The sequence below is a fragment of the Hyperolius riggenbachi genome, chromosome 12 (genome assembly GCF_040937935.1).
Source record: "Hyperolius riggenbachi isolate aHypRig1 chromosome 12, aHypRig1.pri, whole genome shotgun sequence".
Classification (NCBI taxonomy): domain Eukaryota; kingdom Metazoa; phylum Chordata; class Amphibia; order Anura; family Hyperoliidae; genus Hyperolius; species Hyperolius riggenbachi.
Genome location: NC_090657.1, coordinates 42,176,656 through 42,194,964, shown reverse-complemented (window position 1 = coordinate 42,194,964; position 18,309 = coordinate 42,176,656). Strand labels below are relative to the sequence as shown.

Genomic DNA, 18,309 nt, shown 5'->3' with positions numbered 1-18,309 from the left:
GCTCCACCCAGCTGGTTTTGGGGAGCACCCGGCTGTCATCAGCTCACCTCCTTCTCTTCTGTAAGAGTTGCTCACAGAAGCACCGGTTCTGCATTCGCTCATCTCGCCCCACCCGGCTAATTTTCCATGCCACCCAGCTGCAAAAAAATTCTAGGGAGAACACTGCTTGGCTTCTCAGATTTCCATCAACACTACAGCTATGGCTATCATGCTGGAAGGTGAGGCTTCCTCTTTGCCACACAAGATGATTTCTCCCCTGCAGCACCTGTTGTATGTACAGTGCCTCATCTGGCTGCCTTGACTGTCAGGGTCTACATGCATCCTACTATGTGTAGCAGCTACGACTGCTACACATATTGAGCCGCACATAGAAAACTACAAGCATAATGCCAGATGAGTCTGTATGGATCAAAGCCAAACGATAGTGCTGAACTAGTCAGCACTAGCCTTTTAACCTTTACATTATCTTTATCAATTTATAATTGATGAGATTATTGTAAAATGTTGCCATATGCTCAGCAGCTGGGTTCAGCTCACTGTTCGTAGAACAAATGAAGCTTCTAGCATGGTTATTCCACAAAACGTATCACTATGCAGGAAACCATGTGGTAGGTTGGAACTATAATGGTGGCGCACATAAAGAGAGGCAACAACCCTTACAGGCAGTGCTTTATTAATAACACATCCACAGTCTGAAACGTTTGCTTCCCGCCATTTATTTAGCTCACACAATAAATGGAGCATATTGCTACAAAGAACACACAGCAATACTGATCAGCCACAGAGTGTCCTCGTCTGCCGTAGAGCCAAACCCAAGAAGCAGTACTCATTTCCGATGACAAAATGGCTCCCACACCCTCCCCTCAATGAACACTCAGGTTTCTCCTTATTCAGATAAGGCTAACTCACGTTCAAAGCCAGTAGAATACTTTACACTTCCTTTTTGTTTATATAAATCTTACTGACAAAACACAAAACAGCATTTCAGTTTATTTTTAAGTTCATTTTAGTTTATGTATTTCTGAACATGTAAGCAATACTATTTGCACTATATGCTGGGAAGCAGGTTTAAAGCTTTTGTTTTATATATACAGTATATATACACATGTCATACTGCTGGGTATGGTCTGCTTCTTGCAGAGCTCATGAATAGGAGATTTAAGTGTTTTTTTTTTTTTTATTTACTTCTAAGGCACTCATTTCTTATATGCAACTTGTTTTTTTTTTTGTTCTATATACTTACAAATACCTTTGCACTATGTTTGCATGTCTTTAGCAGTGATATTTTCCATAAGGCTAGATTTAGCCCCATCACTGATGACGAGTATTGCAGCCCTTCCTGTGTACTGCTAACGTTTCCCCCATTCCAGCAATGAGGACTAGTGGGGGAAATGCTGTGAAATCGCTTCGCAAAATGCTACGGAATGTGCAACATGGAGCCATAATGGAAAGATTCTCAGGGTGTGCAATAATTACATATGCAAATCCATGACTTTGGACCAAATAAGAACCCTGTGAATGTTTTTTATAGGAGTTATTGTACAAAAAGTTCTTATATATGAAGACTATGTAAAACTGTTTGCTTGTGTACTAGAAGTTAGTAAAGTTGATTGTGGACTAGAAGTGGAAAGACTTAGCACAGATTTAAACTTCCCTTTTTTGGACGTGTGAATTAGCATGCCGCACAGGTTTACAGAAAGCCATCTCTGCCACCTGTAAGTGTGGATGTGGATGTTTGGAGGGTCAACGACTTTCGCTTCACCTCTACTGCTGGAACCACACGGTGCGTTCCCGCTCGATTCCCGTCAATCCGTTTATTTTCAACATGTCCGATTTGGATTTCGATGGATCGTTAGGTCAATTTGCATGCAAAGTATGCCGAATCGACCTAACGATCCATCGAAATCCAAATCGGACATGTTGGAAATAAACAAATCGATGGGAAATCAAGTGCGCGAACGCACCGTGTGGATCCAGCATAAGGATGATAGCAGGGCCCCGCTTGATGCCTGAAGCACCAGCATACTCTGACAAACCTCATTTTAAGCCTTGAAACTCTGGGAATGTCAGTGCTTAAGTTTCTGAAATTACGATATTTGTATATTAAGATTGTGTGCATTTTGGTTGCACTACAACCCATCTCCTTGTAGTTGCAGAGTTTTAGGTTTTTATTTTTTGTGTGTTGGTAATATGTTTGCATTAGTACCTAGATGGATATCATACACTATAGATACCACAGGACACAGTGCTAGGCTTGATCCAGAGGACAGATAAGACTCGTAGGAAGTTAACTTTATGGATAAAAATGCATGATTAGAAAGCCAAAAACTGGAAACTGAGGGGGAAAAAAAGCTATGCATTGACCCTAATGACCTGAGCTGTCATTTAATGCAGATTTCAAGATGAAAGGATGTGATTGGTTCCTATGAGCCACTGAGAGGCGGCACATTTTCAGAGCTTTCCTTAACACTTAAAGAGAACCTGAGGTGGGTTTGAAGAATATTATCTGCATACAGAGGATGAATCTGCCTATACAGCCCAGCCTCTGTTGCTATCCCAAACCCCCCTAAGGTCCCCCTGCACTCTGCAATCCCTCTATAAATCACAGCCACGCTGCTGACAAACAGCTTGTCAGAGCTGGCTGTGTTTATCTCTATAGTGTCAGTCTGCTGCTCTCCCCGCCTCCTGCAGAACTCCAGTCCCCGCCTGCATCCCTTCCCTCCCTGCTGATTGGAGGGAAGGGAAGGGGGCAGGGACCGGAGCTATACAGGAGGCGGGGGAGCAGCTGAGACTGACACTACAGATGTAAACACAGCCTCACAGCACGGCTGTGATTTATGAGGGATTGTAGAGTGCAGGGGGACCTTAGTGGGGTTTGGGATAGCAACAGAGGCTGGGCTGTATAGGCAGATCCAGCCTCTGTATGCAGATAACATTCTTTAAACACACCTCGAGTTCTCTTTAAAGCAACTCTGACCTAGCATAGTCAATGTAATTTGCTGTGTGCCCTGAGGGTTGGGTTTAATCAAGTTTATTTTATATAAAGATAACATCTGTCAGTTTACTACAGCAATCCTACCAAGACCTGAAAAATCCCCATCAGCAGGACTTGGAATGCTGTATCCCAAGACTGTTAAGTGTCACCTTGCAAATGTACTCCTGCTCCATGCTTTTTGGCTTTGCCATTGGCACTTCTGCAATTAATTGGCCTGTTGGCTTTACCATTGGCACTTACTCTATTAAGGGGAGGTTATGGTTGTACTAAGTTAAGAGGGCGGTATCAGGGAAAGATAGTTTTACTGTTCCTCTATAGGTAATGAATAGTATGTAAATAGTGAAATGACAAGGCAGTTGTTTAGAATTAGGCATGGGGTGAAATTAGGGTTAGCCCCAGTGTTTTGTGGGGGTTTTGTTGTGAAAACCACACGTTGCCAAGAAATGTCATGCTAAGCATCTAGAATTTACCACATAACTGCTGTCCAAATAAAAGCACAATATACCAGCATGGCTTATACCTAATATACACCAAATCTACAGATACATTTGAAGTCAGCAGGACTTCTAAGATTATGCTTAGTAAAGCTAGGAGCGCAAAGCAAGTAGCCTGACACTATGCAGATGTGTCACCACTTGTAAAGAAGTTCTGCAGACTAAATATGCTTATTGGCATTGTGAAGATAAATACTGTGCATTGTAAGCAGTGATGGAGTTAGTTTGACATGACTGGAATGGTGTGGCAATCCAACAGGCTTACTTCAAGGTGTAGGTCTGGTTTGAATAACGACTAGAGCAGTAATCTCAGGCTAAAAGAACAATTGGACAGGTACCAGTATAGTTCATGCTTGTAAAAAATAACAAGTTTTATCTCAAATGTGCTGCATCTAAGAGTAATGCACATTGGCTTGTTGTTGATTGTAGTCTTATTGTGCTCTGCCTGCCAAACATCAGAGAATAGATGTAAAGAAACCCAGAAAAGGAACTGTTGAGTGTAGCCATAGGAAGCACATGATGTTTCAGAGTCACAGGCCACAGTGCAGCAGCAGGTGAGGTCTTGCTGTTGCAGGTACACTAAAACAGCCACAATCCATTTTTATATCTTATGACTTTTTAATATATTGTGCAGTTTACATAGTTGTGGGAGTGGGGTCTGAATGTGTTTCAATAATATTTCTTTGTTGACTGCAAAACTGTTGAATGTTTTAAATAAATAATAAAAGCTTTTGTCTTTTTTAGCTTGTTCTGTTCTTTATTAAAAACAGACCACAGAATTTCACGGTTATTAATATTACAAAAAACAAATGCCAGCTTTAGTTCACTAATAATTGAAAACAACATTACTGAGCAATTGCCTCAATCCTCTCAAAATGTATTTAGAGGCCAAGATCGAGGTTGTGGGGGCAACATAAAGGGGAACAGACACTGAAAATGACTATCATACCCCCTTGATGGTTAAGATCTTTATCAGTAGGACATGCCTGTTAAACTACAGCTCCCCCTGGATGTTTGGAGGTTACAGAAAGGTGGCACCCATCTTCTGTGACTGGCGTTTTACCTAAGAGCAACTAAGTCTCTAGGGAGGCTGACAGCCAGTGGCAGCAGCTTTGTAAAGACATTAGAAATGGGCTTTTGAGATTTTTCCAGTCATTTTTATGACAGTATTTTTTATTTCCACAGTTTCTTTATAGACATGTTCTTCTCGCTGTCTTTCTGCATCACCTGCAACAGAGCAAAGAATACCAGAGTTAGTTCTACATTTCAAATGTTAACCTCCCTGGTGATAATCCAGAGCTACACTCGGGCTAGCTGCCGGGAGCTCTATGCAGAGTATATAGTGCAGGGGCTGCTGCAGAGACTCTTGCGGCATGTTTTTTTTTTCCTGATTTTAGGGTCAATCATTTTACAAATACCCTAAAAATCAGAAATAATCATACCGGGGGGGGGGGGGGGGGGGGTTATAAACCACATATGAAGCCTTTTGAGCCTGGCCAAGGCTTATGCTCTCTCACAGAAGCACAGAACTGGAAGTCTTCAGCACTGGAGATCTGCGATTCCAGAACATCTGCAGAGTCTACATAAACTGGCAGGAATCAGTTACAGTAATCAGCACTAGTCCTCAGTCCTGCCGCCTGATTAAAGGTAACCTGAAGTGAGAAAACTCGCTTCATGTTGGACAATTACTCTGGATACCATAGAACCCTTTCCCAGTCCATTCTGTTTCAGCGCCGTTTCTTGCAGGCTTCAGAAATTACTCATTTTCCCGAGTGCTTCCAAAGTCTAGCAGATCCAAAATGTGAACACTCAATCCAGGCTCACACGTGTAGTAACAGATACACCCATCTTTAGAGGCATTCGGGGGTCACAAGTACATTCCAAGCCTTCCGAGGGGTACCAAAAACAGCCGGTCATGGAAATTTAAAGGAAAAGCGGTGGAATGAAGGGACAAAGCGAGGACTGGGAAGACTCTTTGCTATCGAGAGCCTCCGCTCTACATCTTGTTCACTTTAAAGCTTTGTTCCAGAAAAAAAAAGTTAATGGAAAGGGGACAGAACCTGTTTTGGATTCAACAGCTTTCCTGTCTCCACATATGTGAACATTTCCCTCACTTCCTGTCTAGACAGGAAGTAGGGAAATATCTGCAATGGTGACAAAACCTTTTTTTGTGGGAAACTGCACCGGGGCTGCGGCACATGCGGTAGATTCTCATCAGAGACTGCCCTGACTAACTGCCTTGGCTGAGAACCCTTTACAGTGCTTAGCAGTTTGGCAGATGTTGCTCAACTCAGCAATGCTCACAATGTGAATGAGCTATTAGCTAGTCTAGCACTCATATTATAGCAACTTAAATCACTAGCGCTGCATGCTAATGGGTACAATATACATCCAATTTGCTGTGATCACATCCTGCTTTAGCACATGATCGTAGCTAGCAAATCAGAGACGTCAGATATCTATCACCTGACCAAACGGGTCACATGATTCTCCATGACTTCTTCTAGACATGGCCATCACTAGCCCTGATTAAACACGATGAAGCACATACCAACATCTAAAATAATTCAATTACTCTGAAATCAAAACAAAGTATAACTAAAAAACTCCTTATATAGATCATTAATAATTGATACTGCTGTGCAGGCCCGGATTTACATCATAGGAGCCTATAGGCACAGATTTCCTGGCACCCTAAACTTCGCCTTCCAATAAACCTACAAACCCCCACCGAACTGCATAGCAAGTGTGCTGACTGGCCCAGCTGTCACTTCTCCCTTACTTCCCTACAGGTAGGTGTCCCTGTAGCCAGAGGTACCCTCAGAATTAAGTAGCTAGAGGTGCCCCTGAATGAAGGGAGATCTTGTTAGTGAAATGCTGGGTAACCTTTCATTTACACTCATCAGGACTCTGCAAAGGGAAAGTCATGCTCAGGAAGGGGAGTGAGCAGCCTTTCCAGCATCAGGCGCATGTAGACAGGACTCCGGTGCTGTAAGGCAAGAGCGCTAGCTACTTACCCATGGGGCCATTCAGGTTTACCTGGGCCAAAAGTACACATATCTCCATACTACTTTCACTGCTTTTGAAATTAAGTCGTTGCATGAACTAGTGATGTAATGGTAATGTCTTCTACAACACAAAAGCGTCACACAGATGAAATATGAAACTACCCTATTTAATTCGGATATACCATGACCTGGATAAATAAGTGTCGTCCCAGACATGGGGGAGTGCTGTAGCAAACTCTGACCTCATTCTTTCTGCAGAACACATACAGATCAGCTGTACAGAAAACATTCTACTTTGAGAGCAGTGTAAAACTGCATTATTACACCGGGAACAAGATTCAGAGAACCATCCCCCCAAGTAGAGTTCATAGAGAACTCCCATGTTTCACTTGCACAGACAGCACTGCAGCAGCACAAGCCAAGGCTTACCTTTGCCACAGCCATTTCAAAGTCTTCTTGTGTGACATGTACTCTCCTCTCCCGCAAAGCGTACATCCCAGCCTCAGTACACACTCCCTGGAATCACACAAGTATGGCATGCTTTTAGAAGATGGTGCGAATGACAAATCCTTAAAGGCATAGTATCTACAACATTATAAAAAATACATTCCATACTTGGGTTGCATTATTGTTCTTTCATGTGTGCATTTACACTGTGTTTTGTCTATTGATAATTAAAGACCACCTCCAGCCAAAACAAGGTCCGAATTGCAATACATATATGTAGTGTAGGCACTATGTACAATTAGATGAACATATAAAGTTTACATCTGGTACATAATATTGGATAGAACAGACTCACATTTATATCTGTAAGTAGCACTTCCTTATTCCTCCTGAAGCAGAAAGCATTGTGCCCAACGCTTCAGCCTGGTTCCCTCCCCTGTCCCTCCCTCTGCTGCTCTCTACCTGCCTGGATCAAATTACTTCTCTTTTCACAAACTGTAGTACAGAGAAAAGACAGGAAAACTGCAGCAGCCTGTCTTATGTCTGTCTGCTACAATTCTTATTTCAGAAGGCTGTCTGTTTGCCTAGATTAGATCACATGGACATGAGGGGTGGAGTTAAGACATCAATCTCCCAGCATCCTTTGCACCTATGGTTTGGAAAGAAAAAAAATGCCCCGGCCCCAATTTCACACTGGGGGCGGGGATTTCAAGACCACGTGGAATACGGACCCTGGGGGTGAGAAGATCACACTTTATCAAGTGTGAGTTTATATATGTTGGCAACGTATTAGGTTTAAAGCAAACTGTAATTTGTCATTTAGGTACTCTTTAATCTTAGTACTGTATATGACTGAAAAGGCAACCATGGCACATTTAAATTTGGCTTGACTAGCAATTTGCCCATTTCTGACCTACTGTGAGACAGTTAGGCTTCGTTTACAGTTTTGAGAGCAATGTACCGCAGGCATTTTAACTGTCTCTAAACCACATGCTATTTAAAGAGAACCTGTAATGAGTAAAATTATTTAAAATAAACACATGAGGTAACTTCAAATGAACATTAAATAGTTGCTTCGCCATCAGTTCCTCTCAGAAGCTCACCATTTTCTTCTGACAATGATCCCTTCCAGTTCTGACAACATTTTGTCAGAACTGAAATATATCAGTTGCTGTCAGTTATATATCAGTTGCTGTCAGTTATAGCTGAGTGGACAACTGATATGCCCGGTAATGTCTATGTTTCCCTATGGCTCAAGTGGACGATGTTACAGTTTAATAGTGTGCTGACCAGAAAGCTGTTATGGGGTAATGGCCATTTTCAAAATGGAGGACGGAGAATTCCCTTGATCACAGTGGACATACAGGATGCGGGAGAGGAGAAAGAGATTGAGGAGTAGACTACACGGGAGGTAAGTATGACTTGTGTATGCTTATTTTGACTTTAAAGTTTTAGTTCAGGTTTTCTTTAAAGAAATGGGATCGTAATCACATTATACTTGGTTAGGCGTGGCACCGTTTTAAGTGGTTAAACGTGGCAGCACAGTGCACTTGCAGGGCTAGAGTTTCATCTTGAACATTATCTCCCCAGATTTTCCAGTTATGAACATGCAGAGTTTGTTTCACATTTAGCTGTATGTGTAGGTGCCAATCAAAACTGTGGCCTGCACTATGGGAGAGGAATGGTGTGACAAACATAGAATAATCATTTGGAAAAATATGTCAAAAAAGTCCATCTTCTTGTTTTTCTCAGGCCTGGATTGCTTTATAATAGTTAAACAATTGGCAGTAATAGAGAACATAGTATTCCAAAGAGGAAAAGGAAAACATTTTGTAACTAAACCAGAGTACATGCCAAGAGGCTTCACTCATTCAAACAGCTTGTACTTTAGTAACGCACAAAGGGCCAGTCAGTGCCCCCTTATGGAGAGGACACCTAAACCCTGGGGTGAAATGTGCTCACATCCAAGGTTATATATGTGCCACTTGGGTGGAACTGTAACATGAGGAATATCAAGGCAGCCATATTTATTTCCTTGTAAACAATACCAGTTGCTTGGCAGCCCTGCTGATCTATTTGGCTGCAGTAGTGTCTGAATCGCACCAGAAACAAGCATGTGGCTAATCTTGTCAATGTCAGAAACACCTGATCTGCTGCATGCTTGTTCAGGGTCTATGGTTAAAAGTATTAAAAGCAGAGGATCAGCAGGATAGCCAGGCAACTGGTACCGTTTAAAAATAAATATGGCACCCTCCATATCCCTCTCATTACAGTTGCCCTTTAAGGACAGGTATCAGGAAGGGGTATTGCGGGAAGGGGAGGTGTTCAGGAGGGGAGATTGGTTGGTCTGGGTGGGGTTAATGTTGGGTGTCAGGAAGGAAGAAGGGGGGGGGGGGGGTTGGTTGGGGCAGGGTGGATGTTTAAGGACAGGCATCAGGAATGTTTTTGTTTTTTGGGTTTGTTTGTTTTTGGGTTTTTTTTATGCAGGGTGGAACACAGGGTGGTTATGGTTAGGCCAGGCTGGGGAGGTAACCGTTAAGGTTAGTCGGGGGGGTGGGCATGGATGAGAATTTCTGGGTGAGAGTATGGCTAGGTTTAGCTGTGATAAAATATTGGTAACAGTTACCAATATTTTACTGTCAAAATGACCACAGTAAAATAGAATATCAATAAATGTGCTGATGTTCTACGGTCACCTACTTCCTGGCGCCCATGTTCCCTTGTTGCCCTTTTTTCATAAACGCAGTTGAAGTGATACTTTCCACCCTAGTGTGCACAGGCACTGCTGCAGAGGCTCCCTTTAGTCACTGAGAATCTGGTCTGGCATTCATTAAATGAAGTCACAGAGAATTTTGCACAACTCCCAGCAGTACAAAGCCTTGGAACACTATTAAAAGTTGTTACTGTGTCAGAAATTCCCAATAGCCTTTGAGATTCGGGGATTCACAATGTAGTCTTGAAAGTGGTGTTTTGGGAACGGGTGTTTAAGACAGAAAGGTCCAGGGAGTAAAAGGGATTGCACAATACTTTCCACATCTGGTTCCCAGCGTTCAGGCTCCATTCTGGGCAATGATGAGCGCTACAAACATCCATCTGGTGCACATTAATCTGCTGTCAGAAAGAACCTGAGTGCCGGCCCAAACACATAGACACGTCACCAGCAGCAGCCTCTGCTGCCAGACAGCACAATGCAATGCTCTCATCCTCAATACAGTACGCTTACCTTCACCTCGGCCCCCGATGCACCAGGCATCAGTTCAGCAATCTTGCGTAGGTTGATACCGCGAGTCAGATTCATTTTTCGGGAATGGATTTTGAGGATGTCCAAACGTGCCTGGATGAAGGAAACACCATTGAAGAGTGTTCAGGGATCATATTCACACTAAAAGGCATGTGCTCTATTGGCCACAACAACGCAGTGCATTCCTTTCTCTTGCCTTCCTTTCAAGGGAAGGTCCGAGCTAAAAAAGGCAGCCTATCTGTCCCTCGACGCAACTACATTTCCAGCCAGTGTCCCAGGGACCCCTCCATTGCAGATGCTGACCTGCGCAGAACACTCCTGGGAACGGGAGCGCAAACGCAAGTAGTGTGGTCACATGCTCATGTGGAAGACATCGGCAACTGAGGTGATCCGGTACATTGGCTGGGAGCAGAGCTGCAGCAAGGGACAGATAGGCTACCAGGGCCTGGAGGAAGCCCCAGGTAGTTAGCCCGCATCTGTTTATTAGGCATTGGGCATTTAGCCCGCACTCCTTACCAGGATCTTGAGGTTTTTTAATGTACGTGTCCGTTTTTAATAACATTTTTGATACATGATTGTTAATTAGTTAAGGCTGTACTAAAATTTTGCCAGATACCTGAGACTACTGCAAAAGTTTCTGGTGGTAACTGTTTGTTTACCAGCATTAACATGAAGCTCCTCCCCCAGCAACTCCTAGGTGTGGAGTGCAATGCTACTATGAAGGGATTGAAAAACTTGTAAAAAGATATGACAGATGCTTAAAGGGAACCAGAGACGAACTGTATAAAAAAAATGAAAACGTTTTTATACATACCTGGGGCTTCCTCCAGCCCCATAAGCCTGGATCGCTCCCACGCTGCCTTTATCGCCGCTACTGGGTCCCGTCACTTCCGGCGGACACGGGCAATTGTATGCAAGAGCAGGTACTCCCTCCATAGCCTTACGCATGCGCCTGCTTAGTATGGAGGCACATGCGTAAGGAAAATGGAGGGAGTCCCTGTTCTTGCTTACAATTGGCCGCGTCCGCCGGCAGTGACACACTGCGCTTGCGTCGACTGGCCGAAAGTACGGGACCCGGTACCGGTGGATAGAGGCAGCGGAGCACGGCGGCGTGGGAACGATCCAGGCTTATGGGGCTGGAGGAAGCCCCAGGTATGTATAAAATCTTTTGTTCAACATCTCTGGTTCTCTTTAAATAAAAAGAGGAGTTTATGTTGAGAACTGATCAGAAGATAGTTACTTTAAAATGGCTGTTACTTTCCAAACAACTCTCATACATACTGTTAAGTTTGACATATATGCACAGCATTATGCCAAAGTCCCTTAAAGTGTACCTGAGACAAGTAAAAGAAAACATGTATACATACCTGGGGCTTCCTCCAGCCCCCTTCAGGCTGATCGCTCCCTCTCTGTCTTCTCAGGGAGGCTGGAGCCTCCGCTAGGCGGCACGCTAATTGCTCCAGTCGGAGCAGTCCGGCCGTGCGCGCTCCCCCTGTGCAGTAGCAGAACTCTCCCGGCGATGGGAGAGCATGTCTGGGCCACGCATGTGCAGTACACCGACTGGCGGAAACAGTGGCCCGCCTAGCGGAGGACTCATGCAGACTGGGAAGATGGCTAAGAGCCGTTGAGCCTGAAGGGGGCTGGATTTAGCATTTGTCATCACTACACAAGCAGTTTAGTGCATAAATGCTAATAAATATACTTCTATCGCCTTCTTAAACTTGCTTGTCAGACCAATGCTCTCCTAAAATGATGTATCTTAATTTTTGGGGAACTGCTCCCCGACTCTAGGACTTGACAAAAATCGGTAAAATAATTAAAATGTAAAATAAACAGCATTGAGATAAAACAAGCTTAGGTGAAAGGAGGCATTAAAGAGGAAGAAAGTGTGATTTGATCCAGTTCCTAATAATTACCTCCTCATTAGGAGGTGGGAACTCAATCTTTCTGTCAATTCGACCAGGACGGAGAAGAGCAGAGTCCAATATGTCAATTCTGTTGGTTGCCATGATAACCTAAGACAACAATGAGAAAAATGATGAAGTCTATTGTTAAATACATATTCATTCAAACATGAATTTTTAAAGGTAAACTATACTGGCTCTCAATTAAATGCAGACTGAAGAGGAGTCATTGATCCAATCAAAATCATCAGGTACTGCACATGAGTGGGCTAATTCCAAGAAACATAAATTTGCACAAAATTAACATTAAAACTACATCAGCTCAATAATTAGCATCTCATTAAACATCTTTAACACAAACTAAACTTTGTTTAACCATTTAAGGGGGATGTCTCAAAGCCTTCCATTGCCACCGATTTGAAGCATTCGCAAAACAGCTGTGAAAAAATGCAGGTCAGGCAATTGCGTACTGCATTTGTATTCGTTTAACAGTGGCAAAGTGTCCTATTAATAACATAGCATGCATTTACCATCCGTTTAATTGCATTCCAGTAAACGCAGGGTATTTTGCGGGAGAGTTAACAGGCCCTTAAAGTGGATCCGAGATGAACTTTTACTCTTGCATAATTGCGTTCCTTTCTTATTGTTTATAGGGCATTCCTCAAGCCAAATACTTTTTTGTTTTAATACTCCAATTCCCGATAAAACTAAACAAGCCATGCCCACAGCTTTTCAGAGAGCCTTGGCATTTTCAGACAGTAGCAAGGGCTCATGGGAGCTCAGTCTGGGCAGGAGGAGGGGGAGGTATTACTAGCCAGAGATTTTAGAGTCAGAGAGAAGATTAGGTTTTTTTTTCACAGGCTGAGTGCTGAAGATGTACATAAGCTTGCCTGTGTGTAATGTTTACAAACAACATGGCTGCTGTCATTGTCTCACAGGAAGAAATAATCATATTCTATTGAAACCGTTTGCAGCTAGATTTGCTGTGAAAATCTAAACTTTATATAAAGATATATAGACAAGTTACTTGCTATAGTTCGTTTTTTATCTCAGATCCACTTTAAGCTAGCCATAGACTGAATATTCTTTCAGCTAATTCAATTCACTTTGAATCTGACTATCTATCAACATATCTGATCGATTCACTTTTGAACAAGTATGAACGCTTTATTGGTGGAAGGTGTGACAGGACGTGAAACTCCCATGCTTGGAGGCATGGAGCGGTGGGAAAGTCAATGGCCACACACAGTATTGCACTGCATTGAGCAACATGGTGCTTGGAGTTTGATCGATGCTTGACAGTTTTCTGCCAAAATCTACCAAAATTGTGATTGCAGCATGGTCTAAGTAAATCAAATCACTATCCAATCAAATCAGAGTCGGGGGAAGGATCAATCGACTTGGCCTATTGGGCTGTAATAGACCAGAGTCTGCATAAGGATACTTCCAATACCCCCTACTGTCAGATCAGATTGGTCACCTTGGTCAGTGTACAGAAACACACCTATAACAAGGCCACTGAATAACAGAAAGAATGGGAAAAACGGGAAAATATTCATATTTTGTTTCCCAAACTCCACTGTCCATAAAAAGTCTGAACCACTTTAAACCCAGACATATTTTATATCATTTATGTTCCAAGATTCACTAGAAAAAGGAATTAGGATAAAGGCAGTAAGTACAGCACTGTCAGTTTTATAAATGAATGCTGCCATATAATCTATCACAAGAAAAACAAACCACATATCATTACAGGACAGAACTTTGATCATAATTTACAGATTCCCTGGAAATGGCCTTCAAGTGTACCCGGGGCAATATGCAACATGATGAGATAAACATGTGTATGTACAGTACAAAACATTAATAGCCAGGCTGTTTTACTGGTTTTATTTGCTGCCTGAAAGTGTTGATTTCTAGGCATGGTAGTGACAGCTTCTGTCTTGTACATGGCTTGTCAGGAATATAGTAAACGTCACTTATAAGCAAATTACAGCCATAATCGTTTTCCTGGAAGAATAGAACTTCAGAGGGCAGGGAGAGATAAAATACATGAACTATTGACCTTTTTCTAACTCTGGGGCACTTTATAGGCTGCAATTGATTAGAGACAGTAAAAAACATTCAACCTACTTTGTAAATGTTTATATATAAAAGAAAACTATGTGATACATAAAAAAAGTAATGTTTAGGAGGAGGAGGATAAATATAATAGTTTATCTCATCAGTTTATTTTCACCTCAGGTTCACTTTCATTGACACCCCATTACTACTTTTGTTCAGTAGCTACCTTAATATTCTTGGTAGCCTCAAAGCCATCCAGTTGGTTCAGCAACTCAAGCATTGTACGCTGGACCTCACTATCGCCTCCAGAGCCACCTTCTAACCGGGAAGAGCCAATAGAATCAATCTCATCCATGAAGATAATGGAGGGAGCATGTTCACGGGCCATGACGAAGAGTTCACGCACCATGCGGGCACCTGCAGTGACACAAGGCGGATTCGTGTATTAGCGACCCTCACAGAACTGAGGAACTGTGCATTTACCTACAGAAGCTGGGAGCTTATTTAGACAGGCAACAACAGCATAACGTCCTTCAGGTGCAACACAATAACACAGACAATTTATCTGAACAAGGAGTTCACAAAGTACATCACATGTCTATTCCTGCACCAAGGTCTTTCACCCAGAACAAATCTCACAGGAGCTCAACTATAAAGCATTTCCACTTATATTAACCAGTTTAGGACCTCGGAAGTAAGAATCTAGGAGCGGCGTAGATTTTATGCCGCCAGTTCCCACAGGCCCGAGCAGATTGTTGCTTGCTGGGCCGCAGATTTGGCTGTCATGTAATAGCCAAGAATCCTCCTTTGGGTTAGAAGCCAGTTTCATTGGCCAGGTGATCACTGTGAGCCAATCACAGTGATAACAACCATTATAATATATTAAAAAAAAAAAAGGTCCTGGACCTTATGGGGCCAGAGCCTGTCGGTACAAAAAGAATATGAAGATAAAAGTGACAAGTCACTATGTTTTGGGCCAGACGCAGCAACAAACTTGCAATTTAGACTGCCTGAAACTATTGCTCCTGACCGTCTTGTGCATTCTTCCAAAATAAGTCCAGGCATCCTTAGATGCCTGTCGACTGCTCTTTAGTATCCATTAATTCTTGGAAACCATGCCGTATTGCTATTGTTATGTATCACAGAAGACAGTTCACTCCTCATCCTCTGCCCTCCCCATTCCCCAGAGCAGAGCATTCTGATTGGCAGATAGCTGAACAGCATGTTTATACAGCAATAGGCCTAACAAAACTATTAAAAATGATTGCTTTGGGTGACTATTATTGCCAGTGTGTGCTGGTCTTAAGTTTGTGTCAGTAATCAAGTGCACTTCATAAAGCTGGACAATTTTAAAAAGGCAAAAATGTTAAACTTACTACAACTTTGCTAATGATTGCCTGCTACCTTCATTAGACTTCAGTTCAGCTGTAAAAAGGAATATATGAGGCACCACTGCTGACTGTGCAGATAGGGGACACTTCAAACTCTGAAGTAAAAAGTTCAGCACAAAAGGCAAGCGAAAAGCATTTTGTTTAACTAGACAGCAATATGGCATTCACAGTGTTAATCTTATGCTGGATACACACCATGCGTTTCCGCCTTTGATGCGTGTCGATTCGATTATTTCCGACATGTCCGATTCAAGCTTCGATGGATCGTTAGGTCGATTTGCCATACTTTACATGGCAATCGACCTAAAAATCATCGAAATTCGTTCGGAAATCGAATCGACGCGTATCGACGGACGCATTCGACGCGGAAACTCATGGTGTGTATCCAGCATTACATCTGGTTTCCTTGAATTGATTCACAAATCCACTAGCCTGTGTCTCCTTCCCTAGTGTCTCCAACCCACTACTAGGTATGATCAATGAAATGCACATTTTTCCGAGTTGATGCAAATTTGTATGCAAATATATGCAGTTTGAAAATGGACCAATCAATTTAAACTCAGGTTTAAATTTATTGGTCCTTTTTCAAGTGGCATATATTTGCATAAACTTGGAAAAATTTGCATCTCTTCAATCATTCACTACCCACTACCCTCTATATTGTAAAGCTTGCAAGGGCAGGGTCCTCCTCCTAGCGTTGCTTTTTCTGATGTAATTTATCATATGAACATGCACTAGTATTGGTGAGGTTTCAAACCACACTAACATGTTTGCATTTGTATAGCTGGATGTCCTAATTGTATACGTATACATGCTCCCCACTATTTGTTTGTACTATGTACAGTGCTATGGAAGATATTGGTGCAATATAAATAAATAACTCACAGCCTTACACTCTCCACCCCCTCCAGATATAGGGGATAAAAGTATCACTAAATCCAAATTTCAATGGATGCTCACGAGCAACAGGTGATGCTTCTGAAGTGCTCATGCCCAGTTAGGTAACAATGTTCCCGGGCACTACTGCCATGCAATGGAATGTGGCAGCGTGCTCAAGAATGGGACATGGAGGAAAATGGAGCATTCACTGAAGGATGAGAAGACCTTTGTCCTTCCGGCAATTGAATGCCAATCAAAGATAACACGGGGGGGGGGGGGGGGGGGAAGCAGACAAATAGAGAGGCAGATGAAACCAGGTAATGTGTAAGTGTCTGCAGAGCTTTATTCATATGCACCACTTTGTGTGTGTGTTTAATTCACCACTTTGGGACCAGATGGCTCTAGCTCCTTAACCACTTGAGGACCGCAGTGTTAAACCCCCCTAAAGACCAGACTGTTTTTTCCCTAATTGGCCACTGCAGCTTTAAGGCCAAGCTGCAGGACCACACAACACAGCACACGAGTGATTCCCCCCCCCCCTTTCCCCCCACCAACAGAGCTCTCTGTTGGTGGGGTCTGATCACTCCACATTTGTTTGTTTTTTTATACATTTTTTTTTTAATAAATAAAAATAGCCTTTTTTAATCTATTTTCCCCTGCTCCCTCCCTCCCACCGCCAGCCAATCAGGGTGATCAGCTGTCATAGGCTTCAGCCTATGACAGCTGATCACTATCCAGCCTATGGAGGGGACAGCCGTGTCACACGGCTGTCCCCACTAAGCGCTGCTGCCGATCGCAGCGATGTACATGTAAATAGACGGCGATTATGTCATCTAACAGTCTCCCAAGCCTGAAGGCGGGGCGGAGCTCCGCCCCCGAGAAGGAGATGCGGGCTCTATCTCCTTCAATAGCCGGCTCCAGGACCTGACGCCAATTGGCATTAGGCGGTCCTTGGGCGGCCGCCGCGTCCACGCCCATTGGCGGGGGGCGGTCTTTAGGTAGTTAAAGGACAACTGTAGTGAGAGGTATATGGAGGCTGCCATATTTATTTCCTTTTAAGCAATACTAGTTGCCTGGCACTACCTATGATACTTTTAGCCATAGACCCTGAACAAGCATTCAGCAGATCAGGTGTTTGACATTGTCAGATCTGACAAGATTATCTGCATGCTGGTTTCTGGTGTTATTCAGACATTGCTGCAGCCAAATAAATCAGCAGTGCTGTTGGGCAACTGGTATTGTTTAAAAGGAAATAAATATGGCAGCCTGCATATACCTCTCACTACAGTTGTCCTTTAAGGTCCAGAGACATCCTTTGCCTATTTAAACAATAATTACTTTGAGTGGTTAACAGTAATCACAAGGTCAGGAGACAATGTCAACCAACCAAGCTCTTCTGTCAGCGTGACAGCAAAGCGAGCTGGCTGCAGTATTAGCATGGACAAGCCCACGGAATGTTGAAGTTGAAATCTACAACCTGGCAGGCTTAGGGAGACCTAAACAGGGCACATATTTCAACTACACTGCTCCGGAACAGGGTTAACTTAGGGGGTCACCTCAAGATCCCATTAAACGCAGACATACTAAGGTTTACATTTTTATACCATAGGGCTAATTTACAAAAGTTGGAGAACATAAACCACCCAGCAGTCCTGCAATGGAATACTTTGTACACTGTCTGCTATAAGATGATGAGTTTGCAGCCCTCACCTTGGTCATAAAACAATCATAGAGGGTTGCCAAAATACTAGAGAGAGAGTGTTTGGGTTATTGCAATACATTACATGAAATTAAATGTGTTCATGTAGAGGTTTGCAATCAAAGAACTACTAATTCCATAACCTTTCATTATCCCCGCAATTTATTCATATGACCCAGATAAAAGC

At 42.9% G+C, this 18,309-nt stretch overlaps 1 protein-coding gene across 1 annotated transcript in view; it reads right to left on the bottom strand.

The window, feature by feature from the left end:
* Nucleotides 1-4,218: 4,218 nt before the first annotated feature.
* PSMC5 (proteasome 26S subunit, ATPase 5) overlaps nucleotides 4,219-18,309 on the bottom strand; it is a 30,252-nt gene continuing 16,161 nt past the window's right edge. The window contains exons 8-12 of the mRNA XM_068263478.1: nucleotides 14,380-14,570; nucleotides 12,102-12,200; nucleotides 10,168-10,278; nucleotides 6,927-7,013; nucleotides 4,219-4,716 (exon numbers count right to left, since the gene is read on the bottom strand). Of these exons, the coding sequence (XP_068119579.1) occupies nucleotides 4,663-4,716; nucleotides 6,927-7,013; nucleotides 10,168-10,278; nucleotides 12,102-12,200; nucleotides 14,380-14,570 (542 nt within the window). The 3' untranslated portion in view covers nucleotides 4,219-4,662. The remainder of the gene's footprint in view (nucleotides 4,717-6,926; nucleotides 7,014-10,167; nucleotides 10,279-12,101; nucleotides 12,201-14,379; nucleotides 14,571-18,309) is intronic.